The 26,577-nt window shown below is 50.4% G+C and overlaps 10 protein-coding genes across 10 annotated transcripts; 6 read left to right on the top strand and 4 right to left on the bottom strand.

Moving 5' to 3' along the window:
- Positions 1–453: 453 nt before the first annotated feature.
- On the top strand, positions 454–3,088 carry M436DRAFT_80452 (uncharacterized protein; the record flags this gene model as incomplete). Its single annotated transcript, XM_013573885.1, has 2 exons — positions 454–663; positions 716–3,088. 2 exons carry the CDS (start codon positions 454–456, stop codon positions 3,086–3,088), a joined length of 2,583 nt encoding a protein of 860 aa, XP_013429339.1.
- Positions 3,089–4,208: 1,120 nt separating this feature from the next.
- On the bottom strand, positions 4,209–5,751 carry M436DRAFT_71474 (putative ferulic acid Esterase/Feruloyl esterase precursor; the record flags this gene model as incomplete). Its single annotated transcript, XM_013573802.1, has 2 exons — positions 4,209–5,305; positions 5,412–5,751. The coding sequence occupies 2 exons, from the start codon at positions 5,749–5,751 to the stop codon at positions 4,209–4,211; spliced, it is 1,437 nt and encodes a 478-aa protein (XP_013429256.1).
- A 1,022-nt stretch (positions 5,752–6,773) lies between these two features.
- Positions 6,774–9,366, bottom strand: M436DRAFT_43093 (putative beta-glucosidase D; the record flags this gene model as incomplete). Its single annotated transcript, XM_013573634.1, has 5 exons — positions 6,774–7,067; positions 7,114–8,079; positions 8,129–8,457; positions 8,505–8,793; positions 8,842–9,366. The coding sequence occupies 5 exons, from the start codon at positions 9,364–9,366 to the stop codon at positions 6,774–6,776; spliced, it is 2,403 nt and encodes an 800-aa protein (XP_013429088.1).
- Positions 9,367–10,583: 1,217 nt separating this feature from the next.
- On the top strand, positions 10,584–12,093 carry M436DRAFT_80449 (glycoside hydrolase; the record flags this gene model as incomplete). The annotated part of the gene is made up of 3 exons (XM_013573884.1): positions 10,584–11,077; positions 11,404–12,003; positions 12,054–12,093. 3 exons carry the CDS (start codon positions 10,584–10,586, stop codon positions 12,091–12,093), a joined length of 1,134 nt encoding a protein of 377 aa, XP_013429338.1.
- A 1,885-nt stretch (positions 12,094–13,978) lies between these two features.
- On the top strand, positions 13,979–15,084 carry M436DRAFT_15395 (NAD(P)-binding protein; the record flags this gene model as incomplete). The annotated part of the gene is made up of 3 exons (XM_013573391.1): positions 13,979–14,058; positions 14,115–14,904; positions 14,968–15,084. Coding segments are annotated over 3 exons (987 nt in total), but the record flags the coding sequence as incomplete, so codon positions are not given.
- A 1,186-nt stretch (positions 15,085–16,270) lies between these two features.
- M436DRAFT_43068 (uncharacterized protein) lies at positions 16,271–18,241 on the bottom strand (the record flags this gene model as incomplete). Its single annotated transcript, XM_013573627.1, has 1 exon — positions 16,271–18,241. One exon carries the CDS (start codon positions 18,239–18,241, stop codon positions 16,271–16,273), a length of 1,971 nt encoding a protein of 656 aa, XP_013429081.1.
- A 308-nt stretch (positions 18,242–18,549) lies between these two features.
- M436DRAFT_62412 (siroheme synthase middle domains-like protein) lies at positions 18,550–19,417 on the top strand (the record flags this gene model as incomplete). The annotated part of the gene is made up of 3 exons (XM_013573726.1): positions 18,550–18,642; positions 18,701–19,188; positions 19,240–19,417. The coding sequence occupies 3 exons, from the start codon at positions 18,550–18,552 to the stop codon at positions 19,415–19,417; spliced, it is 759 nt and encodes a 252-aa protein (XP_013429180.1).
- A 230-nt stretch (positions 19,418–19,647) lies between these two features.
- Positions 19,648–21,111, top strand: M436DRAFT_71468 (uncharacterized protein; the record flags this gene model as incomplete). Its single annotated transcript, XM_013573801.1, has 4 exons — positions 19,648–19,787; positions 19,839–20,015; positions 20,080–20,638; positions 20,689–21,111. The coding sequence occupies 4 exons, from the start codon at positions 19,648–19,650 to the stop codon at positions 21,109–21,111; spliced, it is 1,299 nt and encodes a 432-aa protein (XP_013429255.1).
- A 666-nt stretch (positions 21,112–21,777) lies between these two features.
- M436DRAFT_42597 (MFS general substrate transporter) lies at positions 21,778–23,430 on the top strand (the record flags this gene model as incomplete). Its single annotated transcript, XM_013573536.1, has 1 exon — positions 21,778–23,430. One exon carries the CDS (start codon positions 21,778–21,780, stop codon positions 23,428–23,430), a length of 1,653 nt encoding a protein of 550 aa, XP_013428990.1.
- Positions 23,431–25,849: 2,419 nt separating this feature from the next.
- On the bottom strand, positions 25,850–26,299 carry M436DRAFT_71465 (uncharacterized protein; the record flags this gene model as incomplete). The annotated part of the gene is made up of 1 exon (XM_013573800.1): positions 25,850–26,299. One exon carries the CDS (start codon positions 26,297–26,299, stop codon positions 25,850–25,852), a length of 450 nt encoding a protein of 149 aa, XP_013429254.1.
- Positions 26,300–26,577: the final 278 nt, after the last annotated feature.

The raw sequence follows: 26,577 nt of genomic DNA, 5'->3' as shown, positions 1-26,577 counted from the left end.
ACATGCACATCTATGTACTATAGTGAACGGATTGGGAAAGCGCCCAAAATATGATTCGCCAGTTGGCCTGTTACCTCGATATACAGTGGACACCTTAATGTGATGTCTTAAGAAGCTGAAGAGAAGCCCCTGAAAATCTGCAAGAGATCGATCGATGAGTAGGAATACACTTTGATAGTGCTATCGTCGCAGCTTGTGCAAGAGCCGCTAAGTTTGTGGGAGCCAATAGGCGGCACTCACGAGAGTAGCGCGGGCCGAGGCACGGGCCACAGCAGCAACGCGAACACGTCCAACGCTGCATCTCGCGACTTGCGCATCTTGCTGGGCCGAGCACTTTAGACATGAGTGCTGACACTTTTGCGACCTTCCTCGACACAATCTCTTCTGCATAACCACTGCCCAGCAACGACTAGCTGTCCTCGATATAGTCGCTGTAAAAGGCAACCTGCCAATATGGCCCATCACACGAACCGCACGCCGCAAGATCAAGCCTATCACTCAATGCCCTACGGCCAACAGACATCACAGTATGCTGTCACACAGTCACCGGGCATGGCCCAGACCTTCAAGGCTCTACAAGATGCTGGATATGGTCAAGGAGCTTCAGCACCTACTCCCCAGCAAAACATGCGTCCCACTTTCGAGAAGCCCACCATCTACACTGTGAGAAATTAGATATTCAATATCACTGATAACCAACTGACCGTGGAGCTAGGCTGTCTACTCTGGAGTCCAGGTATACGAAATGGAAGTGAACAACATTGCTTGCATGCGACGACGTTCCGACGGCTGGCTGAATGCCACTCAGATCCTCAAGGTTGCTGGTGTCGACAAGGGAAAACGCACAAAAGTTCTGGAGAAGGAAATTCTTCCAGGCGAGCACGAGAAGGTCCAAGGTGGATACGGTAAATACCAAGGCACATGGATCACCTACCGCAGAGGTCGTGAGTTCTGCCGTCAGTACGGTGTTGAGGATTTGCTTCTTCCCTTGCTGGAACACGACCTTGATGGCTCCGGCGCCGGTCAGACCACCGAGACGCCGACCAAGGAGCAAGCCATGGCCGCTAACAGAAAGAGATTCTACGCCGCCGGGGCTCAAGATAGGAATGGCCCACCAGCCTCAAATACTTTCTTCCAGAACATCTCTTCCATGTCGTCAGTTGCTCTAGCCGCCCTTAACAAGGCTGCTCGACTTAACTCGCCAGTCCGTCCGAGTCACATGAGACGTGCCTCTCAGCAACAACAACAAAACACTTCTCACAGCCACCTGGCCGATGCCAACTACAATCAAATCCCGGATTCCGGCTACAATACACAAAGCGCTGCATGGAGACAGGCACCGGGTGGTGAACCCCCAAGAAAGCGTATGAGACCTAACGATGAGATCCCTGTCGACGCTTCCATCATGTCGCTCGACCCCACAGAGCCTGGAGAATCATTCCTCCAAAGCACTCAACAGTACCTCGAAGAAAACGTCAACGGATCCGACGAGCCCGTGACACTTCCTCCGTTGCCAGTCCCCATGGGTATTGAAGAGGAGAACAAGCGTCTATTGCTCCTCGACCTTTTTGCCGAATCCTCTAGACAAGACTTTGCCTCACACCCAGCACTTCTGTCTCTGTCCCCACAAGATTTGGACATTCCTCTGGATCCGTCAGCAAATACTGCCCTGCATTGGGCTGCAACACTATCGAGATTATCGTTACTACGACTGCTCATCCAGAAAGGTGCCAACATATTCAGAGGCAATGCTGCAGGTCAGAGTGCTTTGATATCGGCTGTCTTGGTCAACAACTGTTGCGAGCACTCCTCTTTCCCTGACGTGCTAGAGCTTCTAAGTCCCCTGATCGAGGTACGAGATGCTCAAGCCCGTACTATTCTGCACCACATCGCTGTCTCCTGTGGTATCAAAGGTCGAGCCCCTAGCAGCAAGTACTACTTGGAAGCTTTGTTGGAGTTCTTGGTTCGCAGCGTGTCAAAGCCTGCACCAGCCGAAAATGGATCTGCAACCCCCGGACAAGCAGGCAAAGAGCGAATGAATCTGATGCGCTTCCTCACGCATATAGTAAATGCGCGAGACAAGGCAGGTAATACTGCTCTGAATCTCGCTGCGAGAATTGGTAACAGAGGTATCATTCAGCAACTGCTGGAAGTCAAGGCCGACCCGGCCATTCCCAACCAGAAAGGCATTACAGCCCGCGATTTTGGTGTAGGTGTTGAAGACGAGAACGGACAACCTAATGCCGGCTTCAACAACCCATCAAACATCGATCCAATCTTTTCCCAAGCGCAAGCACTTAACCGCCCGCCATCCCAGAACACCACCGCAGAAGGTGCAAACGAAAAGGAAACAACACCCGTCTCCAACACAAGCATCATCGAAGAACAGAACCAGGATGTCATCTCTTCACTAACAAGTATGCTCACCGCAAACCTCGCCCAGCACAAACAGCTACTTGCGGAGAAAACCACTCAAATCGACAAACTCAACGTGCAGATCCAAGAACTGTCAGCCGTAGCGAAAACCGAAAGCGACCAACTAGCAACTCTGCAGCGCCGCGCCAAATCTCGCGGCGAAGCCGCGTCCAAGATCGCAAACCTCAAACGCATCCTCGAAGAACGACACCGCAATGGCAGAAAAGTCACAAAGACAAACACTGTAGTGGGGGATGCAGATACCTCTATCTCACCTGTACTTGCAATCACCAACAAACTGCCCGACGTCTCTGATGCAGCACAAGCAGTGCAACAACTCACACCTGCACTCCAACATCAACTTCTGCACGACACACCTTCCGTCGCTGAGCTCCGCACACTGAAGAAAATGTACGAGACCAATAATGATCGTCTGCAACAGCAATCCACACAACTCAAGTCTCGGTCTTCGCAATTAGAGCACTTGTACCGTAAAGTCGTGTCTTTGTGTACTGGTGTTGCAGAAGACAAGGTTGAAGACCAGTTGGGTGCGCTTCTGGCGGCTGTGGAGTCAGAGAAGGGTGCGCTGGGCAGAGAGGAAGCGGGCAGAGTCAGGGAGTTTTTGATCAAAGTTGAGGGCGTGGGTGGTGGTGAGGTTGCTGCTGGTGTGTAGAAAGAAGAAGAGGAGCAAAAGGTGTATATGGAAGGGAAAACGGTGGAAGCATCAAATCGCATAGCGAGGGTCATGGCGTGGGTGTTAGGCATTGCTTTGAATGAAGACGAGATGGTTGCTCCTAGTATTCCTTGCTCTTGGCGTATGGTATGTGTTTGTGTGTCACTGTCGAGGAGCTTTGTTGCAGTTGAGCTCAGGACTCGCAACGGCAAGCGCGCGTTGCGTGGCGACTACCTCACCGTAGTCAGCAGTTTGAGTTGCACAGCACGTCAGCTGGCAACGCACATCCGTCGTCGACCGAGTGATACGATTCTATCTGTGATCAGGCAGAGTTCCTCACCATACATTGTTCGAGTCCTCTGCATGCCCTGGAGATTTTGGCTTGTTCCAAAACTCCTACTTAGCTCCATACCACGTGTTTTAGAACCCATGTACCGGCGACCTCGTTTAGTCGACTCTATAGATACGAGGTCCTTGATCCTCTGTGCATGCAAAGCAATCTATCTTTAGTATCTCAGATGAAGCGAGCATTGAACTTTGTCTGTGAACGCCTGTGGAGATGCAATCAACTCGAAACACGAGGTCCTTGCAGGATTCCAATGTGGAAGTTTTGTCGGCTCGAAATGGGAAGGAGCGCGGAAGCCTTTGCTCAGGCTGGATGACGGGAGCAGGGGCGAATGAAAAGAGTATCTGGTGGGATCGTTCTTGGAGATCCGCAGTCGTTGGTTTTCTTATGCTGGGTAGATTGCTTTTATGTAGGTTCCTATGAGCTAGGCAAGTCTGAGGATTACAAGTAGCACACCTGTCCGTGTGTAAGGATATGCTACCTAGTTATGGAAATACAAGATCCCTCTTGCGATAAGAAAGCGTCTTCTGAGATTCGTGATATGATCAACCCTAACTTGCTGCGTGAGACTATTAAATGTTTCCACAGCCACCCATACAGCATGTATTTGCACACGAGAACGCAGAAACCATGTTTCAAATCATGACTGTGAGTACCTTGTTGTATACTAGAAGAGAAGTCTATCATTCGTAGATAAAAGTTTTGGTTTATAAGTTACAGCATAATTTACCCATTACCACGACCGTACCCACGACAAAAGTCTAATCGAGGCATTTAGCACAGTCTGGGAAGTGCTCCGGGACCACACTCCTGCCAGTTGTTGATCTTCTCGCAAGTCCAGCTGGTAGTGACATTAGGATCAAAGTCCGGACCCTTGTAAGTAGTGCGATAAGGGAACTTGCAATGAGCACGCTCAAAAGCAACACCCTGACCAGGATCATCATTAACAAATTTAGTGCCTGTGATGGTATCAGGTGCAACGCCATTCTCAGTCCAAGCGACCAATTGATCGATAGCACTGTGGCGACCATATCTACCAGCAGCAATCTGACCAAACTCCCAAGCACCTGCGCCTCCAGAACTACAATGATCACCACCAGAGATGCGGAAGAAGCGGAAGAATTCGTCGAGCTCTGTGTCGGAGGCACCCATTGTTTTGGCAACGTGAAGGTAATAGCGTTGCGAGTTCTCGCCTGCGATGTTGGGGTCTGCGAGACCGTGGTACATCATTAGTTTGCCGCCGGCTTCGCGGAAGGGACTAAGGTCGCCGTTCCAGGTGGAGATGTTGCCGTGAAGGACATCGGTTTCGTCACCCTTGGTGTAGGTGTCTTGGTTCAGGGTTGTGGGGTCCCAGTTGCTGTCGTTGTATACTGCGTTGGAGATCCAGTTTGCAGCATTGCCAATGACTGAGCCAGAGAAGAGGCCTTGTTGGGATGCAACGAGTTCGGCTCCTAGTGACAGAGAGGGATAGAGGAGGGTTCCATCCTGATCGTACAATTCCGAGTAAACGTCGTTGACAGTCTGGACCTGAGTCTGAGTGAGACAGCGAGAATCAGAGCTGGTGCCGCAACGCAGCTTCGAAGAATCAAACTCGCAGATGGTCGGGTCTTCGATGATGCCGTCTGCAACACCATCCAACGGCTCATCGCATTGGTTAAGGATTTCACCGTGAACATAGACCCATTGATCCTTGGAGAGAGTTCTATCGTCCTTGCCGAAGCCAGTGATCAACAGAAATCTGGAAGTCCAGTCGGAAAGGTGGTTGAAATCGGCGGCAGCTGAGCCAGCAAGAATGCCATCAAAATCGTCAGGGAATTCTTGAGCAGACTTCAATCCTTGCCGTCCTCCTGTACTGCAGCCAACGTAATAATCTAGCGTACGGTTAGCATGTTGCTTATATGAAAGTAGTAAAGATATAGACGAAAGTCGAAAAGCCATCGGATGGCTTTTGACGATCTGAAGCCTCGCCTTACGTACTGTAGCTAGCAGGTTGACTGTAATATGCCTTGATAACCTGCTTTGCAGCAACAACGGCAAGATGTCTTGAGCGGTATGAAAGATCAATCACTGCCTCATTGTCGTTGAGCAATTTCGATCCATCCGCAGTTGTTGAGTTGTGACCTCCGTTATCTCCGACAGTAGCAAAGGACAGCGAGCTCATATACTTCATATCCTTGTATTCGACGCAGCCAGCCAGACCACCATTGTAAGTATGCAACATTCTGCCATTCCAAGGGTTGTTTCCTGAAGGAAGCCATACTTCCACATAATTGTGAGAGGTGCCACTCGTAGCAACAGTCAAGGTGACTCTGCACATGTCGATCTCGGTCTGAGTCTCAGAGAAACACACACTCTGGTCGCCATCGATCTTGATGGTCTCTCCAGCGGTGTGGTAGCTGGTGGATGCAATAGAGGCTTCGACACCCTCGAAAGAAAGATTATCAGCGAGGTTCTCGCAAGTGACTGCTGCAGAAGCAAGGCCAAAAGAAGCGGCCGCCAAAACGAATGGCTTCAACATATTAAATGTATCAAAAAGAATGACAAGAAATATTAGAAAAAAGAAGATGAAGAGGAGCAAAGATTCAATTCAAGCAGGACCGACCTGCTTTTGTGTACCTGAGTACTTGCCTCATGTGCCCTGCAGGTACCAATAGTCTGTGCCTGCCACTTTGCTTTGCATTGATGCACTGCGATCGTCTGGGTTGAGAAAAGATTCATGATCTTCAGGCCTCATATCCGGCCCGGCTGCAGCCTTCCGACGGGACTTGTGTTACAGAAAACGTCGATCTCCAACAAAGCCCATAATCAGGCAGGACATCAGTCTGATAGAACCAGCTATGGCAGACAGTGTTGTGAGCGTCTCGAGGGGCCAACCAAATGTCGTGAAGACCGTTCGTATCTGCTCTGAGATGGTGCGATGATGAAAACACGATTCATGCGATGGGACGACGAGCCGCAAATTGTGGGCTTCAAACCAACCTCTCGAGATGGCCCTAGTCCGGCGTACGCCAAGCACTTCTATTACGCAAACCGAGAGATAGTTTCTCGTAGCTGGCTGCTCGTGGGTGGAAGGAAGAATGTTACGGACCACAACAACCTGCAAGAAGTTTTACGAGTCGAGCGCTGAGTATATTCTGGAAGCGAAAACAACTGTCGTCTCGAAGAACGTGAGAACGTGCGTTAGACATGACACAACGTTCGGTAACGGCTCCGCTTCCGTCGTCTACCTATTGCTCCCGCTCTGCAAGATTCTAACAAAACAGACCACCTTTCTCCACTCTATCCATGTCCATTTGTACCGGAAGAACTCAAAGCCTGTCGCTAGCAAGGATTTGAGATCTACATGGCGAGCGTACCCGTCTGGCGAATATCGCTGGAAGAGGCACCAATATAGATCTTAAAGTCGCCACGGGGCAGAGCCCACTCTTGCGCAGCCACATCCCAGAACGAAAGATCTCTACGGCGCAGCTGGAATTTCACTTGAGCGTTTTCATCCTTCTTAAGTTCTACGCGCTCGAAGCCGCGGAGAGCCTTGATGGGTTGGTCGGCTCCGGAGTCCTCTGGGAAGCCAATGTATAATTGTGGGACTTCAGCACCATCATGTGAACCAGTGTTCTTGACAACGACGTCGACCTATACATGTCAGCACGAATTCAAAATTGCTGCCGATTCAGCTTACCTCTGCGACCACGTCGAACAAGTCTGCACGTCCTCCAACTTCGAGGCGTCCCTTGGCGTGGTAAGAGATGTTGGACATCAGCTTGGAAGCCTTCAGATCACTGTAGTCGAAAGAAGTGTAGGATAGACCATGGCCAAAGGCGTATCGAGCAGTGGTGTTGCTGTGCTCGAAGTACTTGTAATCGATATAATTGCCTTCGGAGTAAGTGCAATTCTTCGTGTAGCAGATGCCGACATTGTAATCGGATTCGTTCTTTGCAATAGTGTGTATCAGTCTGCCAGATGGGTTGACGTCGCCGTAAAGGATATCAGTGATGGAATTTCCGCTCTCTTGACCCAAAGGACCAGAGTAAAGAACAGCAGTGATGTTTTCATTTTCGATCCATTGGTCTACGAGACGAACTCCAGTTGTGGTAATGACGACGATAGTATTGTTACAATCAGCGGCCACAGTGTTGACCATTGTATCTTGATCATCGTTGTATAGCTCGGTACGATCAGCACCTTCGCCAGACAATGCGTTGATGAAGACAAGGCACGCATCACTAGCAGCTGCATAGCCTGAGTAAGATGCGTCGACAGCGGTTTCCGAGGATGACAGAGTGACTAGGGTATTACCAGAGCTGCTGGCGGTGTATGTGTCATTCAAGATCCACTTGACGTTGGTATGCTCTTTCGATGCTCGTAGGGTAACGGCTGCCTCAGGAGTGATGAGATAGGGCAACGAAGATTGTGCGGAGCCAGAGTCACTGGCAAGATGGCCATCGTAGGTTGGTCCTGAGCCCTGAACTGTAAATTGCATGTTTGGTCCGCCCGTCACTGGTCCGGCGTTGGCACCGAAGAGCGTCATTCTTCTAGGCTTGTTTAGGGGAAGACCGCCCAAGTTCTTAAGAAGGACGATCGACTTGGCTCCATTTTCCCTGATGATCTCAGCGTGATTGGACATGGTGTCAACATAGTCGTCGTACTAAATCTCGTTAGCATGTATACCTTGGCTGACATCTCAAAAAACTTACTGCTGCTTTCGATGGTTGCTCTCCATTGTCCAGATTGGCTTTATAGTAACCGATCACATTACGGATGACCATGTCGTTCAGACGTGCCTCCGTAAGGGAGCCGTTGCTCAAGAAGGCTTCAACAGTTGATGTAGACCAGATGCTGCTGGATCCGTAGTCCAGTCCACCTGAGATGGAACCATAGGCTGTCTTCTGAGCATTGGTATCGGGAAACACGAATCCCGGAAAGCCAAGGTCGGATTTGAGTGCGCTCATGAGGAGAGATTTGTCTTCGCAGGCAGCGGAGCCGTTGACTTCGTTCATCGCACACATTACTGCACCAGTACCGGCTAAGACATGTCAGCAAGAGGCTGGAACGCTATTGCATACAACATACCCTTGATGATGTCGTACCAAGGCCAAAGGTAGGTCTCTCTGAACGTCTTGTCGTCTATGTTGGACGAATAGGGGGCAGACTCAGAAGAATCAGTAGTAGAGGAATTATCAGCCCTGGCTCTCAGAGCCATGCCGGATGGGGCAGAGCCTGAAGGAGCAGAGCCGGAGGCCATAGAACCCATCGAGCTGTTACCAGATCCCATAGAGCCACCACCCGAGCCTCCACCCATACCGCCGCCACCCATACTTGACGAAGTGCGGTTAGTTTCTTGCTCGTATAGGATGAAATGCTAGGAAACGGTTAGTGGTTATCTAGAGAAAAGATGATAAAGTCATACCTTGCCACCTGCAATGACACCACCAGCTTGGTAGGCTCTAGCGCTGATACCACCAAGGATGCCATTGAAGTAGCTGTCTGGTCCGAATGACTCGCCGTTGCGACCGCCCCAAGCTGACCTGCCCATAGGATTGGACACAGGCCCAGCCAAGAGCTGTAAGCCTTTCTGGTAGAACTCTGTGGCCACAGCCTTGCCTTGCTTGTATATAGCGTCTTTATCCCAAGTCATGGCCAAAGCGCAAGTCATGGAAAACGCGCTCTCATAGTAAAAGTTCTCCGCTCCTTGAGGTCCATCAGATTGAGCAAGAGCTGTCCAGTTGGCAGAACTGTTGGTAAGAGATCCAGATCCAATAATCGTAATCTTCTCTTCGGTCGTGAGCTGCGAGACGAAATTCTGAGCTTTGGTGAAGGCAGTCTGCCAGTCACCAAGAGAGACAAGTCCATTGGTGATGAGGCCTTCGTCTGTGTTGTTGAGTGACGCAGAGCAAAGGGATGCAGCGCCCAAGAGGACTACGGTAGTCTTCATAAGAGGCGGTTGTAAGGTATCGGATGGTAAGCGACTTAGGAGGGCTGATGTACAGAAAATTTGTTTACTTCAGAGGGCGATTGATCCAAAATATATGATTCTGACGATGAGAGGAGTCCGACTTGGCAAGATGTCAGGGCTCACTGTTGGCGTGTATGTAGAGTATGTCGTCGCAAGCACATGGCTTGATTCAGAATCTGATTCAGGGCAGGTTGTTCCCATGCCGCTGATGACTGACTGGTCTAAGGCCCAAGCATACCTAGTAAGTACCTGTAAATCGATTTTGAAAACTAAGATCGTCGCCATACGGTCTTTGCTCTCCGCATTCCATTCACTAAAACACTCAGTACGTGTAGCTATACCATTGCACGTTATCTTCAATAATCGCATGCCGTCCACTTAGAACTAGCATCTCAAGGGTCTCTCTTGGAGCTGATTTGTAGCAACTCCATATGTTGGTACCTCTTCTGCCGTGTGTGTGCCTAGTCGTAAAAGAGGACGGGCATCGAAGCACTAAGCCCAAGGAGATGATGTGAATTGAAGTCGAAGGCTCAAGATCTATTGCGAAGGACTACTCGTTCCATATCCGGCGACCTCAATTCGACACAGGCCGAATCGATTGAGACAAAACCCAGCTTTGCGATATTTTGGTGCGTCGACCGAATGTCGTGGCCGATGAAACACGAAGCTAGTCTGTGTAAATATAAAGTCGTCTCAGGCAGACTACGGCAGACGCATATTCGGAGTCCTGATGCAGAGGCGCAGGTTGCCCTAAGTAGTGGACGAATTAGTCGATAGCCGCTGCTCTGCCACCAGGAAGACGCGTCTTGTGCTACGCGTAGGCAGTTTCTCGTCGAAAAGATGGAAACTTATACGACATCAAGCAGTATCGCGTCATCTTGCGAGACCGCTTAGGTAGAGAATGTCGCAGCAATATGAAATATCATGTGTGAGGATGTGAGTGGCAAGGAAGTCACTGATGGATGACTTCGGCGGGCAAAGACTACCGCATTGGGACGATCATGATTTACAGGCCGCACAGCCACAACTCGATGTAACAAGTTTCAAAGTCAAGCCATTCGTCCAACGCCAACCACAACTCGATATCGAAAACTGGTCTTGCTCTGGACTCATCGCTCCACAGGCACTTTCCAGACTTTGGTGCAGCTACACTCGGAGACAATATGCGGACGCCGTTACTTGTACTGGTCGCGGCTATGGCATATGTATGCCAGGCCTCGCGCTATGTCCTCTACTTGACCGGGCAGCACCCAGTCTTTCCTGCCGATGTTCATCTCGCGGATGTCACACATGTTGCATTGGCATTCATGAAATCCTCATCGTTCATCGGGAAGCGCCCTTCAACTTGGGATCTTTTCACATCAGTTGAAAGTGTCCGCGCCAAATTTTCAAAAAACAAGAAGGTCGCTGTGATGATTGCAATAGGCGGATGGGGCGACACCAATGGCTTCTCGGCGGCCGCAGCTTCGCAGATGGGTAGGAAAGCGTTCGCTGACAATGTCAAAGCTATGCTTGATTACACAGGTGCAGATGGCATTGACCTAGACTGGGAGTACCCTGGAGGAAACGGTGAAGACTACAAAAAGATCACAAACTCCGAGAAGAGCTGGGAGGTCGGAGCGTATCCAAAACTGCTTGCTGAAATTCGAGCCGCCATTGGACCAGACAAAATTATGTCTGCGGCAGTACCGTAAGTCTATGGATGTGCATTCACTCATGAGTCGGGCTGTGTCAGTCTACTGGAGCACTGCCATGGGGTCCCATTGTCAGCTCCACATTCCGAGTGCTCTTTATGACCAGCGAGCGAACACAAGAAGGCATTGTAGTGGAACACAAACATCGATCTTGGAGAATCATGACAGTACACACTGTAAGACTAGTCATTTCTGAGACTTGCAGCTGGACCAGTCTTGCAATACCTCATTTTGTTTCCAAAGCACGCTGTTCAACGCGTCTCGACTCATGACGATACGATGCTTATCTTCCTTCGAACAATCCTTGCTGACGTACATGTAGGGGAAAGCCAGTCGATATTCAAGTCGCATTCACAAAGGATACGCTTGCTGATACAATAAAACATCTGGATTTTGTCAACATCATGACGTACGATCTGTTTAACAGACGAGACAATGTTACCATGCACCACACTGGCATTGACAATTCGTTGGTTGCTATAGACACTTACCTTACGAATGGTGTTCCTCCCGAGAAGGCGAACCTGGGCTTTGCATTCTATGTCAAGTGGTACAGAACAGAAGACGATTGTCAAGAGCCAGTAGGGTGCAAGACTGTCTTGATGGAAGACCCAAAGACCGGAAACGATCTGGGTAAGAGCGGATCCTTTTCATGGCACGACAAGGTGCCGAAAGATCTTGAGAAATCTTTCCACACCGCGTTGGACAACCGAGTCTGGGACAACGATGGAAATTACTACTGGGATGTGGAAGAGAAGATTTTCTGGTCATGGGACACGCCTGCGTCTATGGCGGAAAAGTTTCCGATCATTGTCAAGTCCCGCAAGCTTGGGGGTGTCTTCGCATGGGGTCTGGGGGAAGATGCCGATGCTTTCCTCCATCTGAAGACTCTGAATGCCCTCTATAGAAAATACCTCAAGCCGTATGTTTTCCTCACCCGCCAGTCTGATCATTGTTAACCGTTATGAACAGCAAGCCGAAAAGTACTAGGACACCGAAAGACGAACTCTGATTGATCACGCGTATTATGTCAAGTCACATGAAGAGATTCAGAGCTTTAACATCGGTATTGCTTCACTCACACGTTGATCGAGACCGAGGATCAGGCGAAGGTCGCCGAGGGACTGGCTCGATCAAAGCTATGCTTGCATTGCCTGTGGTATGAATTTATCTTCGGAAGACTCTGTTCGAGTTGCCGTTGTCTGCCGGAGCATACTCACAAGCTTTTCTGCTTCTAGAAATGTTGCTTTTAGTATATTTATGGTATAGCGAGATACTTCTGTACTCTACCAACGAAAACATGAGTGCCTGCTCGACAAATTCACGGCGTCGGACGTTGCCCCGCGAAGGCCAGACCGGTTTGAGCCTCCTTCTTGCATCTGCCCTGTTTTTTCGAAGCTTCGATGCATGAACCACAACTTTCGCAAAGTCTTCTTTGCTACGCATACTGAATTCAAAAAGCGATATGCCATCTGTCCTCCCGACCTCAGTCTCTGACATGCCTGAGGAACAGTTGCGATGTCGGCACAGCACTTGTCACTATGCCGATGGGTGGTAATGTTCAACTTCCGATGCGCCATGAACATTGAACTCTACCTTTGCTGCATGCAGGCCGGACCAGCGACCGCACATGCGGTCCGCTCGTTGCAGTGTAGGATGCCTTGCCAGAACATTGGCATCGCAATTGGTCAGGAGGAATGTAGGAGATAACGCGACCTCTGTCATCGACTAGCAGATCGAGGTTTGCCATCGGCATCGACAACAAAGAATGGCGATTTTAGCTATCCGGCTCATCTCAGGTCGCCAAACTCATCGAGTCGCAGTTACGAAACGACAGCCGTTATTTGCTATGCCCCATTCCGACTATAAGCTCAGCAGGGCTTATCCGCTCTAACAGGTTGAGCACTCAACACGAGAGAAATGGCGCCTAGATGACGGAGAAAATGCTCATCTTTCTCTCATACCCATACCGGCAATCTGGGGTCCGGGGACGAGCGACGCCAGTCTGTCGGGTCCCCCTGCGTCATCTTTACGAACGCGTCTCCGTCTTCCTCAGCCTCCTCTCCTGCTATGCGTATGTCTGTTTTCCGCGACCGTTCCGTTTAGGCGGCGGGAAGCGAAGGTGACAAGCGTTCGTTTATCCTCTGCAGTTGTTGCCGGTCTTTGGGATAATCTTTGGCTGCGAATTGTGCGACGTATGCTTGGTGCCCAGGAACGATCGAGCAACACGACGCAACAAAGGAGAAAAAGTTGGCGTAAGCCTTGTGACCAACTTATCGATTCCAGCGATCATCTGTGAGAACGCAGAGAAGCACTTTCGAAGCGACTGGCTATGAGTGTTTCGTGTTTCAGCAAAATCCTGGACGCTTCTCAGAAAATCTGGGAAGCAACACTTGGAAAATTGCCAACATTCCAGCGCAATTTTTACCGAATGCGACAACATGATCGCTTTCCTGCAACCGGGCGAACTTGTAGCTAGTACGTGGTAAAAGAGCCGCCCGAATATTGTGGATCCCTTTGCCATCATTATTCACAGTGAGGTAGGTAGGCAGGCTCTCCGGCCCGTACATGCAGGTCTCTTAATTTTTTCTCGATCCTATCGGACTCGGTGCCAGGGCAATGCGCAAAAAGTACTTATATATAGTGCCGCCTGCCTAGAAAACGACACTATTCTGAATCAAGTTCCCCTTTCCGCAAGCCTCCTATTTCTTTGTTGGACATTATATATACATGTCCGACCTGACTAATTGCTTTGTCTGGTCTTGCTATTCCGACCACACCTCGACTTCGACACCTACCGCAGCTCCGACCCCGACCTCGACTTCGACCTCTTCCATACCACCCGAACTAGCAGCCTCTCAACAATACCGAAAATGCGCGCTCAAGGCTCCTACTTTCCCATCTTCCAATGTCCGGAAGACATGCCAGATCTACAAGGCAGGACTGCTATCGTTACGGGAGGTGCATGCGGGATCGGGTATGTTACTACTTGGTTCTCCGTCATCTCTGATCACTCTCTAACCAATCCAACAGCAGCGAAATCGCTCGCGCCCTCGTCATCCACAAGTGCCGAGTCATAATGGTCAACGTCCACGAAAAGCAAAGCACAGACGCCGTCTCCAAGATCCGCAAAGAAGTTGGCGCAGCGAATGCATCCCTCGAACATCGTTACTGTGACATGACAGACCTGATCCAAGTCCAAGAAGTCTTTTCTGCTCTCTGCGACGAGCTTTCCCGCTTAGATCTGTGTATCTTTGGCTCGGGGATTGATCAAGAGCACTTTACTACCGATCTGCACTGCATAGATGCTTACTTTGGCATGATGTGGCTGGGACACTTTTACGCTAGCAATTTGCTTTGGCCGCTCTTGCGCAGGACATCGAGGATACCTGATACGCCTGCCCCTCGAGTGATCTTCGAAGCTCCGGGTCAACAACGCCGTCAAAGCCTCTCTGACGGCTCTTCGTCCAGCGATGAAGAAGATTTGCGCCTCACTGCAGAAGTCAATTCTGAAATCTTTAGACGCAGCAAGACGACTTTGCTGTTGGGTGTTAGGCATGGACTTGCCGAGCGCATTGTCAAACGCCATCATGACAACATCTATGTTCTTGCTGTGCAGCCTTCGAAAAATGCTGCAGATGAAGCAGCACAGCCGAGAAGGGATAGCCATTGGCAACCTTCTGATCTTTGCGATTGTGTGTTGGACACCCTGAGCAAGGATGAGACTTTTGCCGCTCGCAGTAGCTCGCGTCCAGTTCTCTATGCTGCGACCTCTGACGATGTCGAGAGCAAGTATTTGAACGGTGCTTATTTGGTTGATGTTGTAAGTCTTCCTTTTTACCTCTTTCTCGCCTCTTGAAGTACCAATTCCTAACATGTACCCAAGGGTGTGTCAAAACCGGAGAAACACGCAGCCGCTGATCCATGTCTGGGTCCCGGCTTCTACGATATTTCGGAGAGGGCCATCAAGGCAGTAGTCGGCAAAGATGCAATGGTGCCTTGGGATCACGAATGGGTGGCTTCGCCAAAGCCTGTTCAGTCTTCATAAATGTTAAATGAGGCTTCTAACGAATATTCACGAATTTACTATGTGTTTCTTCTTATCGTGTGTTCATCGTCGTGTTTTTGCTAATGGCATTGACGTGATAAAGGGGAATGTACAGTGACCTGGCAGATCAGTTGAGACCACCAATAGCCCCTTCTCATATTTATAAGCCATTCCCAGTTCTGGTCTCCCAAGGACGTCAGAAGGCCCCTGAATATTGTTCACTACTGCACACGCCATCAATGTCGTCCTCCTAATCCTTCACCCAACGATCAGCCAGGCCTGGATTTCCTTACGCTTGCTAAGCCTGCTATAGTACAAAATCCTGCTCGAGTATCCAAAAAAAAAAAAACAAGCCATTGATCTTCAGGGGCTGTCGTCAGTTGACAGGTTGACAACAAAGACAAAAACCTGGTTTGTTCGCGGCCCGCACCCCGCGGAAACTGCAATGATGATCTCTAGAAGTGCGGAGAGAGGGCTGGCTGCTGCCACATGCGGTTTTCGGACTCGGCTGCAGGTGCCGAGGTGGAAGGGAAACACAGACAGCGGACCTGACTCCTGAGCAAGTGCAAGGTTTGTGGACGCAAGCATGGGATTTTGTTTGATATCGTTGTCGGAGAATGAAATCAAGATCAAAAGATCAATGTTTGGGATTCGGTGGTTCGTTGCTTGTATCGTTCGTGTAAGATGGAATTGCCCTTAAGGCTACTGCATCCCATGTACAAAGATGACAATGCCATGACATGCGCATTCAGCAATATGCCATGATATTAATCTGCATACACTAGCACCAAAGGCTATGGGAAGAAGGGCTTCGTAAATCTTGAGGTACAAGTCATAAACGATAAACCGTACTATAAGAACTAGGAAGTACCTCCGAGGGCATAGAATACAATTGCCCTAGCCTCTGGAACCAATCCTTCCAGAGTCTCACGACCCCAATAGACGCGCGGACAAGACAGTAACGAAACAGTTGATGCATAATAACATGTCACAAGTGACGGACTGCAAACTCCAGCCGGAAGGCTACCTACGAATACCATCCCATAAACGCCTCGCTAATCTCAATGAAAATGCATAGCCAACGGAAACCAAAAAGATAGACGACCCTCCAAGACACTAAGCAAAAGATATAGGGTCTGGATCAAATCTCCTGCCCAACCGCATACGCACCAGCAAAATCCATACCCGATATCTGGCCCTGCAACTGATCAATCTCTCGAGTCAAATCCTCAACATTGCCCGCCAGACTAGCGACCTCATCAAACCTCCTGCGCTTATTCGCATCAGCAATCATACCTTCGACGAAGAATTTCTGCTCCTCAAGCACGATCATGCGCTCTCGAAGCTCCTTCTCCTCGGCTTCCAGGGCAGTGACTTGGGCTGATGACGAGCTGCTCGCGCGACTGCCTTGGGGTCTGCTGGCCTGATCGTTCTTGATGGCGGCCAGAGGATCCGCCGAGGCCTTGGCTGTGGGTTTGCCATGCGGGGTTGCGTGTTGAAGCAGTTTGGGTAAGGATTTGAGGGGAAGCATGTGTAAGTGGAGGAACGTGGTTGCTTGTGCGTAAATGGCCTTTTGTAAACGCTCTTGCGTCGGGCTATCGGTTGGCAGGTCTCTGATACGTCTGGCGGCTACGTCGTACTGTGTGAATGCATCCATAAGCCGCCTGCGTACTTTGGTGGCATCGCTTAGTTGAGTGGAGGTAGGAGGCTTGTCAGGATCTTGTAGGGCCTGGAGTAGTTTTTGAAACTTGGGCAGGAGAAGACGGATTCCGCGCTCGAACTGTACGAGGTTCTCGTAAGCTCGTTGGTCTGGAGGTTGTATTGAGAGTTGTCGAGCAAAGTCGGATTTGCTGAAGATTGTGTGCTGGCAGTCTTTACACATGCGTACATCGACGGCCACTTGACCAACAGATTTCTCCAGGCCATTTGGATTGAGCGGCGCATCCACATTCAAAGCGATCGCAGTGGAACAATTCGTCGCTGGATCACCACACACGACTCGACCACATATTCGACAATGATGTCGGCGGAAAGAGTATTGCGAGAACTGTTGCTGACAAAATGGACAGTGTAGGACGCGAGCGTCATCTTCCCAAGTTACCACCGATTGTTCCAGAGTACGGATACGATTCTTGGAGCCAGCCAGAGACCAGAGGAAGCTACTGGTACTTTGATCGTTCTCGGGCGGAGGTGGGTTGGCAAGCAACTGGGTGAGCCTCGAGAGGCGCTTCTCCAGGCGACTCACTTCGAGGTATGCTTTGTCTACTGTGCGTCTACGGATAGCAGCAAAACGTTGGGTATGATCGCGCTCAAGTCCAGAGTGGTCGTTGTAACCCGGACGACTCTTGTAACATGTCTCGCACACACGACACCACAAACCGCGGACAGGCTCGTGTTGGGCAGAGCGAGACAGCTTCATCTGGTACATGGTGTGTTCGTCACAGAAAAGCTTACCGCAGTGTCTACAGTTGACGTTGCCGTTTGTGTTCCCGAGTCTCTTTCCGCACAAGGGGTCTGAACAAGAGTCGTGACCCGAGGAACGTTGCCAGTGTGCTTTCGTAACGACATCGTCGGGATCAAGGCGGGACTCTGGTACGGCGGTGGAGGTTTGGGTAGGAGTGGTATTACTCGGAGTGGAGGAACGAGGTGGGGTGGACGAGACAAGGTGTGAGGGTTGGATGGCGTTGGACTCGAAGACGTCGAGGCCTTTTAGTTTCTGATTGAGGACAGCAAGCGGCTGGAAACGCTTTGCCTTTTTCATCTGTTGTTCGAACCAGTTCTTGACTTCATCTTGCTCGACTTCTTGCAGGTTTTGGTGGTTGTCGTCGAGGTGCCGGTTGAGTTGGAGGAGGGTGACCATGTCCTCATTGCAAATAGGACAGACCAGACGGGAGCTGGCGGCGGCGGCACCGACGGGGCCATTGTTGGAGTCGAGGGCGATTCTGGAGGCAATGTCGTCTGTCTCGGTGGTCGAAGTGTGGGAGCTGGAAGCAAGCGACAGGGAGCTCTCGGAAGGAGTGAGCTGGTGCGGGCGCTGGGGGTTGACGGCGGGCGACAGCGAGCGGCCGCTGCCCAAAACTCTGCCTCCTCCCAGTGTCCGTCGCGAAGCCATGTGATATACAGAATCGGCACGAGGCCGACAGGCAGATGGGGGTGTGGAATGTTTGGCCTTGATTGTTGACTTGACCGCCCCTCGGTCGTGTCGGGCCGTTGCATGGACCACGGGTTGCCGTAGCCGTCGACTGTGACGGCCGCCATGCCCGACAGAGGCGCCATGATGCCATGCCGATAAAGACGAGCTTTCCCGCGGCGTTTGCCTTTCTTATCGCCAATCTAACAATTATATTCTGCCAATCATCTGTCGTCCATATATACATCCTCTTTGACGACCAATATACCTACTCTCATACGCTCTTTACCATGGCCACGTTTCCAGAGATCGAGGGCGGCGGCTCCCTCATGCTCGCCTGGCAGATCCGCAACAAGCTGGTTCTCATGGTCGGCGGCGGCGAGGTTAGTCATACACATCGCATACTCCACCTTGGATGTTGACATTGACCTAAAAGTAAAGGTAGCCGCCGGTCGCATCTTGAACCTCCTCAACTCGGACGCCAAAATCCGTCTCATCAGTCCTCGTCAAGGCCTCAACGATGAAGTCGCCTATCGTGTCGACCAAGGCCTCGTCGAATACATCGATCGTACCTTCGAACCCTCCGATCTCGACGACCCCAACATTGCCATGGTCATGACCGCCATCGACGACCCGGAAGCCTCGACTACCATTTGGAAGCTGTGCAAAGAAAAGAGAATAGTTGCAAACATCGCAGATGTACCGCCAGAGTGCGACTTCTACTTCGGAAGTCAGTACAGAGATGGGCCTTTACAAATCATGGTCAGCACTAGCGGAAATGGTCCTAGAATGGCAAACATTGTTCGCAGGAGAATCGCTTCCTGCTTGCCGCCCAACATCGGCGAAGCTATCAAAAAGGTTGGAGCCCTTAGGAAGAAGCTCAGAGTTGTCGCCCCGGGAAACGAAGAGGGCCCAAAGAGAATGAAGTGGTATGTATACCATATTCCTGCTGGCCGTCACACAAAGCTAACATCTACCAGGATGATCAAGGTCTGCGACAAATGGTCCCTCGAGGACTTCTGCACAATGGAGGAACGTGACATGGAGGCCCTGCTCGAGAGCTATGCACCGGACGTCGTGCCCTCATTCGACCAAGTCCGACTAGGCGAAGATCCGAACGTGTGGGAGTTTGACGGCTCCTTTGGTTTTGCTGTTTAGATATCATGAACGTGTACACGAATTGGGCTATGGCGTTTGGTTTAGATTGTGTGAAAAGTGGGCATTTTCGGCGATAGACCCTTGTTTATTCCATCTCAATGTATTATAAAGTTATTTAAAAGATTGTCAAGAGTGGTGCTTCTCTGACGCGCTGACTGACTTGAATCTTCACCATCGATCCTCAGTTCCAACTCCACAACCCTCGCTCGAGAATACCACAACTCAGCAAAATGACTTCAGATACACCAAAAGTGCCGAGTTATGATGAAGACATTGATTTCCAAGCCCTGGCCATGACTGATCCTGACTTTGCCAAATTCTACGATGACGCAAACGGCCATGTCGACTTTCATGATCCCAAGGCATTACAGCAAGCCATTTCCCCCGACCGTTGCGTTTCGTAGCCACTGACTGTGATTAGACAACTCACCAAGAGTGTTCTGAAGCGTGACTTTGATCTCAAGCTTGAGCTGCCTGATGATAGGCTGTGTCCTCCGGTGCCTGTCAGGTACAACTATGTTCGATGGCTCCAAGACTTGATGGATTCGACTAGCGACTCCGAGGATCCTGCAATAGACAACATTACAGGCTTGGACATGTAAGACTCCTCCTGTTATATGAGGTAATTTTCTTGGTTATCAGACATGCTGACAAGGTTGTAGTGGAATCGGTGCATCTTGCATTTACAGCCTGCTAGCCTGTTCTTCGCGGCCATCTTGGAATATGCTCGGTACCGACATTGACCCTCAAAACTTCTCACATGCAAACAAGAACATCGAGAGAAACGACATAGAGTCAAGAATACGCACTAAACTCAACACTGCAGAGGATGCTCTGATCTCACCCAAAGCATTCGATCTCGACAGGCTCGATTTTGTTATGTGTAATCCACCCTTCTACTCAAGCGCTGAAGATTTAGCAATCTCTAGCGCTGGCAAGTCAGGTCCTCCGAGTGCTGTGTGCACTGGCGCAGAAGTCGAGATGATATGTCCTGGAGGTGATGCAGGATTTGTGCTGCGTATGGTTGAGGAAAGTAGGGAATTGAAAGACACTGTCAAATGGTACACGAGCATGCTAGGAAAACTATCTAGTGTGCATCAAGTCATTGATCGCCTTAAGGAAATTGGTGTCACCAACTGGGCTGTCACGCTGCTTCGAGCTGGGAACAAGACTCGTAGGTGGGCTGTGGGTTGGAGCTTTGGAGATAGAAGGCCGAGTAATGTGAGTAGCCAGCGATATCCAACATTCAACTACAGAGCTAACAGGCACAGGCGGTCGCCAGAGGCAGTGATGTCGGCACCCACATCCTACCTTACCCTACAGCTCAGACCATCCATACAATCGGACTGACAAGACAAGAAGCTGCCGATTTGCTCAACAAGACTCTACAAGCACTCGATCTAAACTGGACCTGGCGGTCTGAGAAGTGGACCGGTCGTGGTATTGCTAGTCAAAACGTATGGTCACGCTCAGCGAGACGTAAGCGTAAGAGAGTAGAAATGGAAGAAGATGACAACCAGGAAACGAAGCCGCAGTCTGAGGCTTCCAAGGTCGAAGACTCTGTTGAGGTCACGCTGAGGTTCGATATTGATGTCAGAGAGGGCGACATGGAAGTTCGTTGGCTGCAAGGAAAAGATAACATTCTTTTCGAGAGCTTCTGCGGTATGCTCAAGAGATCGATGAAGCAAAAGTGATGGAGAGCAAGCGATCATATATATCTTGTTACTCTCGATGAGTATTGACTTGTATCAACATTGGTTATGCTCTGTTCTCGAAACTTTTCAAGTTCGATGTCAGCGGGGTTTTGACCAACAGTTTGTGGTGACCCTGGTCTCCCAAGATATGACGCACGGTTGTACGCCACTTGAATTATTTCCGTTAGCTGGCTGCCGGGTTTCGGCAAAAACTTCGCGATCTTATCTCAGGAATCGAGGCCGACACGCGACGACAATTTTCCATCAGTCCCGTCCTTGTCCGTTTCCTGCTTCCTTCAATTCTCTACCGACGCTTCCAATGGTCTCTTCTTTGCTGCAATGATGCTCTCAGCATTTGGATACGTCAAGGGCATTCAATAATACTCCTACACCTGGAAACTTCCATATAACCTCAATCATCCGTGATTACTTTTTGGCAAAAGGACTTGCCGTGCGCCAACTGGAACTTCAGCAAATCACCGACCTGCGATAACAGTTCCCGGACTCGCCACAAAAAGGGCTTGATTCATCTGTACTTTGCGCGGTACAGCCGCGTGACCACTGATTGACATCCTTGTGGAACTCGACCCTCAGAAACATCTATCTTCAGCTATCTGTAGCTCAAGCCTGCTGAAATTGCCTGGATAAGGGTTACATCATTGCACGATGGATCGCATCAACTCGACCCATGAAGAGCTTGCGGGCACCATTCGCCTGTTCGCGGACTCAGACTCGACATCCTCGGACCAGCTCTTATTGCTTCCGCAGCCCACCAAATCACCCAATGATCCTCTGAATTGGAGTTACTGGCGCCGAATGTGGTCAGCCGCTTTGGTGTTGTACATCACTGCTTTGACTGCGGCTACTTCCAACAGTGCTGGTGCGGCAGGTACGGCTCTAGTTGATGATTATGGGATTGGATGGGGAGTTCAAAACACTGCTGCTGGTGTCTTGTTCTTGGGTATTGGCTATTCGTGCCTGGCTCTTTCTTCAGCGAATTGGCTGTATGGAAGACGCATCTCTTACATCGTCTGTCTGTGTGCATCTATCATTGGCAGTGCCTGGTTCGCTCGATCTGATAGCAAGGCCGACACCATTCTTTGCCAGCTGTTCTTGGGAATTTCAGAGTCTGTTGCAGAGGCTACCGCACAACTCTCGTTGACGGATGTCACTTTCCAGCATCAGCGTGGTACCGTTCTGGGATTCTACGTGCTGGCAACCTCCGTGGGAACTTTTCTTGGACCTATGATTTCTGGCTTCATTGCTGACAGTCCGCTTGGTTGGCGCTGGATGGGCTGGTTCGCTCTGATCATTTCTGGCTGCACTCTCATCGTTTTCTATTTTGGTCTGGAAGAGACGGCCTTCGATCGTGATAGTGTCTTGGACGGTCTGGCTACTGGACGAAGTTCTGCAGACACCGTGGACTCGGGTGAGAAGAAGACGGTCGCTGATCCCACTTCTGTAATCATCGGCGACGAGACCAACAGCGACCACGTTCCCAGAAAGGGTAATCTGATCCCCAACGGCACCGACCTGGTTCCCAAATCATACTGGCAGCGCATTGCTCTTATTACGCCATCGCCAACATTGATCGGAACCGGATTCAAGCAATACATGCGACGCACATTCCATACCCTGCGCATCTTCTACTTCCCAGCCGTCATATATTCAGGCTTCCAATGGGGCATGCAAGATGCCTTCCTCTCCTTCTACATGACGGTCGAAGACGACAACTGGACCTCTGCACCCTACAACTACGGCGACCGCGCAGATGCCATCATGTGCATCCCCACTCTCATCGGTGCTGTCATCGGCTGTGTGTACGGAGGCTGGTTTTCAGATGTATTTGTGCGCTGGATGGCCAAACGCCGCGGCAATGTCTCTGAAGCTGAAGATCGTCTGTGGCTTATGTATCTGCCTGCCATCATTTCCCCTATCGGTCTTATTCTGTTTGGCATGGGAACTCAGCGCGTATGGCCATGGCCAGTCCCTTACGTCGCTCTGGGCTTCATCGGCTTTGGCTTTGGGTGTGGAGGCGACTTGACCATGGCATACCTTATGGACTGCTACCCTGACGCAGTGCTCGAGGGTATGGTGGGAGTAGCCGTGTACAACAATTCTCTGGCTTGCATCTTTACGTTCGTGTGTTCGATTTGGCTGGATGCTCATTCTTTGACTCAGGTGTTTGTTACACTGGGTTGTGTCAGCTTTGGAGTCATGTTTGTTGGCACGATTTTGATGATGTCGTTTGGCAAGAAGACCAGAAGGTGGACGGCGGGCAAGTATCAGGAGTTCCTCTATATCAGAGGTAATGTGTAGAGGGTTGCTGGCTCAAAAGTTGCTTCTTTACCTATAAATGGGGGTTTTCTGTATATAATCTTCTTGTTACACTCTTTTGTGGATATCTACATATCATTCATAATCAATCATTACAACAACAAGCCAGTCTATCGCAAGAGACTACCCATCCACTATTTAGGATCAGAAATCGGTGACCCCCATACATTCCACCTCGCCGAACTGCCCCTTTCCCTCTCCCTTTCAGAAGACGGAGGTCGACGATTGTACGTTGGTCTCCTGCAAAGCAAGCGATCCCGTAAACTGCGTCGCGGTTCTTCCGGGACAGGGTCGCCCATTATTGCTCTGATGGTTGCTGCAGAGGCTGGGTTTCTCGACTGCTGGAAACTTGATTTTTGATGGTTTGTAGGAACTTTGGGTTGACGAGTATATGCTGGTGGTGTGTCTGTGGCCAGAGAAGAAGCATAGCTTGGTAAGGTGGTGCGAGTGGTATCTGTGCTGGCTCGCCGCCGAGACTCGGAATCGGATCGTAGTTGAGATTTGGTAGATTCAGTGGTGGAGGAGGCCTGATTCGTCGTCTCTCGATTTTGCTCTGCCATGGTGTATCGAGTAGACCTGGGCTTTTCGAAGTGAGTCTCGCATATCTCGAATGATGTTGGAGCCATGTTTATATATGTATGAGCATCGTGTCGTCAGATCTTGGCGAAGGAGTACCGGGTCTGAATCAGCCAAGTCAGCTGTCGGCCGTGAGAGCCGTGAATACTCGTCGCTGTGCATTGTAGTGCATGTGCTTATCGAGCTGATTGAAGTCCATCCCCTAGGATTTGTGTACTGTCGTTACTGTACGAGCGCATGCCTCGTTTCGAAAGACCATTGCATGTCTCGCTGCGTCGACACTGATTGTAGGCGTGATGATAGAAGTCAGGGTAAGGAATGAGTGCAACGATTTGATGTTGATGATCAAGATATATAACCAGTGCTGTGCCTAGAATTGCCCCACAATTGCCTCAATGGTCTAGTGGTATGATTCCTGCTTTGGGTTTATCCGAAACTGCAGGAGGTCCCCGATTCGATCTCGGGTTGAGGCCTTTTTTGTTTTTGTGTGATTGCTCCATCTGAGCACTTTTAGCAAGCGCTCAATGTTTTCGCACCATCTTCTGGAGCAACCGAGAGATTGTTAGACCGACAAGTTGTGAAGAGAAATCCCCGTTTTTGAGCCTTCGACGAAAGTGAGCTTTGACGCGGCGTCATTGTGTTGATCTGTTTTGTTTGGTTTGAACAACACAGAAGCCAGCATCATTCGCCAGCATGACCAAGATCGATCCTCTTAGTGTGCTTTCCAACCTGAAAGTATGGCAGCTCAAGCATCTGGCTTTTCTTACTGGACTAAACTCAACGGGAACAAAAGCACAAGTATGTCGGACGCTTGTGGATCGCTCGAACAAGCCTGGTCTCTCTGCTTCCCCTTGCAGGATTCTTAGTGTGGATATGGGTGTCAAGAACCTTGCTTTTTGTCTACTGGAAACGCGGAGGCTGGAAAGCAATGACCAAACTACGGATGGCACATTGTCTCTACATCTCTCAGACTGGAAGCGGTTGGATGTATCAGAAAGGCTGGTTGCCAGGCATACGAAAGCGTCGACGGCGAGTTCACCACAGTCTGATCCTACTGGGGAGACTGCGTATATGAGCGAGTCTGCATCCGATGATCCAACCAACATGTATGCGCCATCATCACTCTGCAAGATTGCATTCGGTCTAGCTACTGAGTTCTTGCAATACAAACCCGACTATATCCTCATAGAACGGCAGAGGTTTCGCTCAGGTGGTGCACCAGCCATCCAAGAATGGACGGTGCGAGTAAACATGCTTGAGAGCATGCTATGGGCGTCCTTGGAAACCATGCGTCACGGACACATCAATACACAAAAGGCTCGAGAGCACAAGTTTCCCGAGGTTCTAGAGATGAGCCCTCGACGAGTTGGCATGTTCTGGCTTAGTCGTGGAGGCTTCTTTCCGACACCAGCAGATATAGCTGCATCACTCATGGCTCCACAAGACACGACAAAGGCGGTTGAATCAGAAGTCAAGAAGAAGTCGTTTGAGAAAAAGGACAAGATTGCATTGGCTCGACACTGGCTGTCACTTTCGTTGACTACAGACGATTTGACGGTCGGTCGCAACCTTGCTCCGATGGTAGCTTCATTCTGTGCGCCCAAAGAACGACAGAGTCGCCGACGAAGCAAAGATGGCGAGCATGAAGATGAGCTTGAGGCCACGCCTGCGTCTGCCATCTCTGGAAAATTGGATGATCTGGCAGACTGTCTCGTGCAGGCAGTGACGTTTGCGCTCTGGGAGCAGAACCGCGAGCGAGTCCGGGAGTATATCGAGTCCCAGGCTTTGAATGATGTTGGCGGGATCAAGAGGTATGGGTGAGACATTATGAATCAGAGTCATCGGTCTTCCTGCCCATGGCAGCTCTCAACTTTTCCTCATTCTCCGAGATAGGCGAACGGCCGCCCAATTTCTCAGGCTTGGCTGCTGGCTTTTTCGGGCCCAAGAATTGCTCTCTGGCACCGTGGACTATATCGGACAGAGTACCACCGCTCTGGTCTACCTTCTCAGCACGACCGTGTCTCCTCCTGCTTTCAGCCAGTAAATCGAGACCTTCACCACCACTGTCTGCGTCACGGTGTCGTTGGGCATTTGCTTTGGCGGCGCGAATGGAAGTCCTGGTGTAGACGAATAGTAGACATGCCATTGTAAAGGCAGCGGCGGGAGCGACTATTGTTCGCGAGTTGATTGGCGTTCGGCGACGAGCAGCAGCGGATGGACGACTTATTTCGGTGGTGCCTGCAGGCCCTTTCGGGACAGAGAGTCTGCCTCCCATGATTGATGTGTTTGTGTGCTTACAGAGGAAGAGTTGTTTTCACATGGGAGAGAGACAGAGCTGCACGGGCAGGTGGTGTGATAGTCGGACCAGAGCTCGATCATGACGCTGAAGCAGGATCGTGATATGCAGTGAGATCCGTGCATGGACGGCATTTAGGTTTAGAGGCCGTCGTTCGCGCCGAGGGGCAGCTGGAGGCTCGCAGTACGAGTAGTCCTGCTCAAGCATCGAACTTACTGTTTCTAGACGCCGATTGGAAATCAGATACACAATCTAGC

Source organism: Aureobasidium namibiae (genome assembly GCF_000721765.1).
Source record: "Aureobasidium namibiae CBS 147.97 unplaced genomic scaffold scaffold_5, whole genome shotgun sequence".
Taxonomy (NCBI): Eukaryota; Fungi; Ascomycota; class Dothideomycetes; order Dothideales; family Saccotheciaceae; genus Aureobasidium; species Aureobasidium namibiae.
This window is presented reverse-complemented; position numbering and strand designations above follow the sequence as displayed.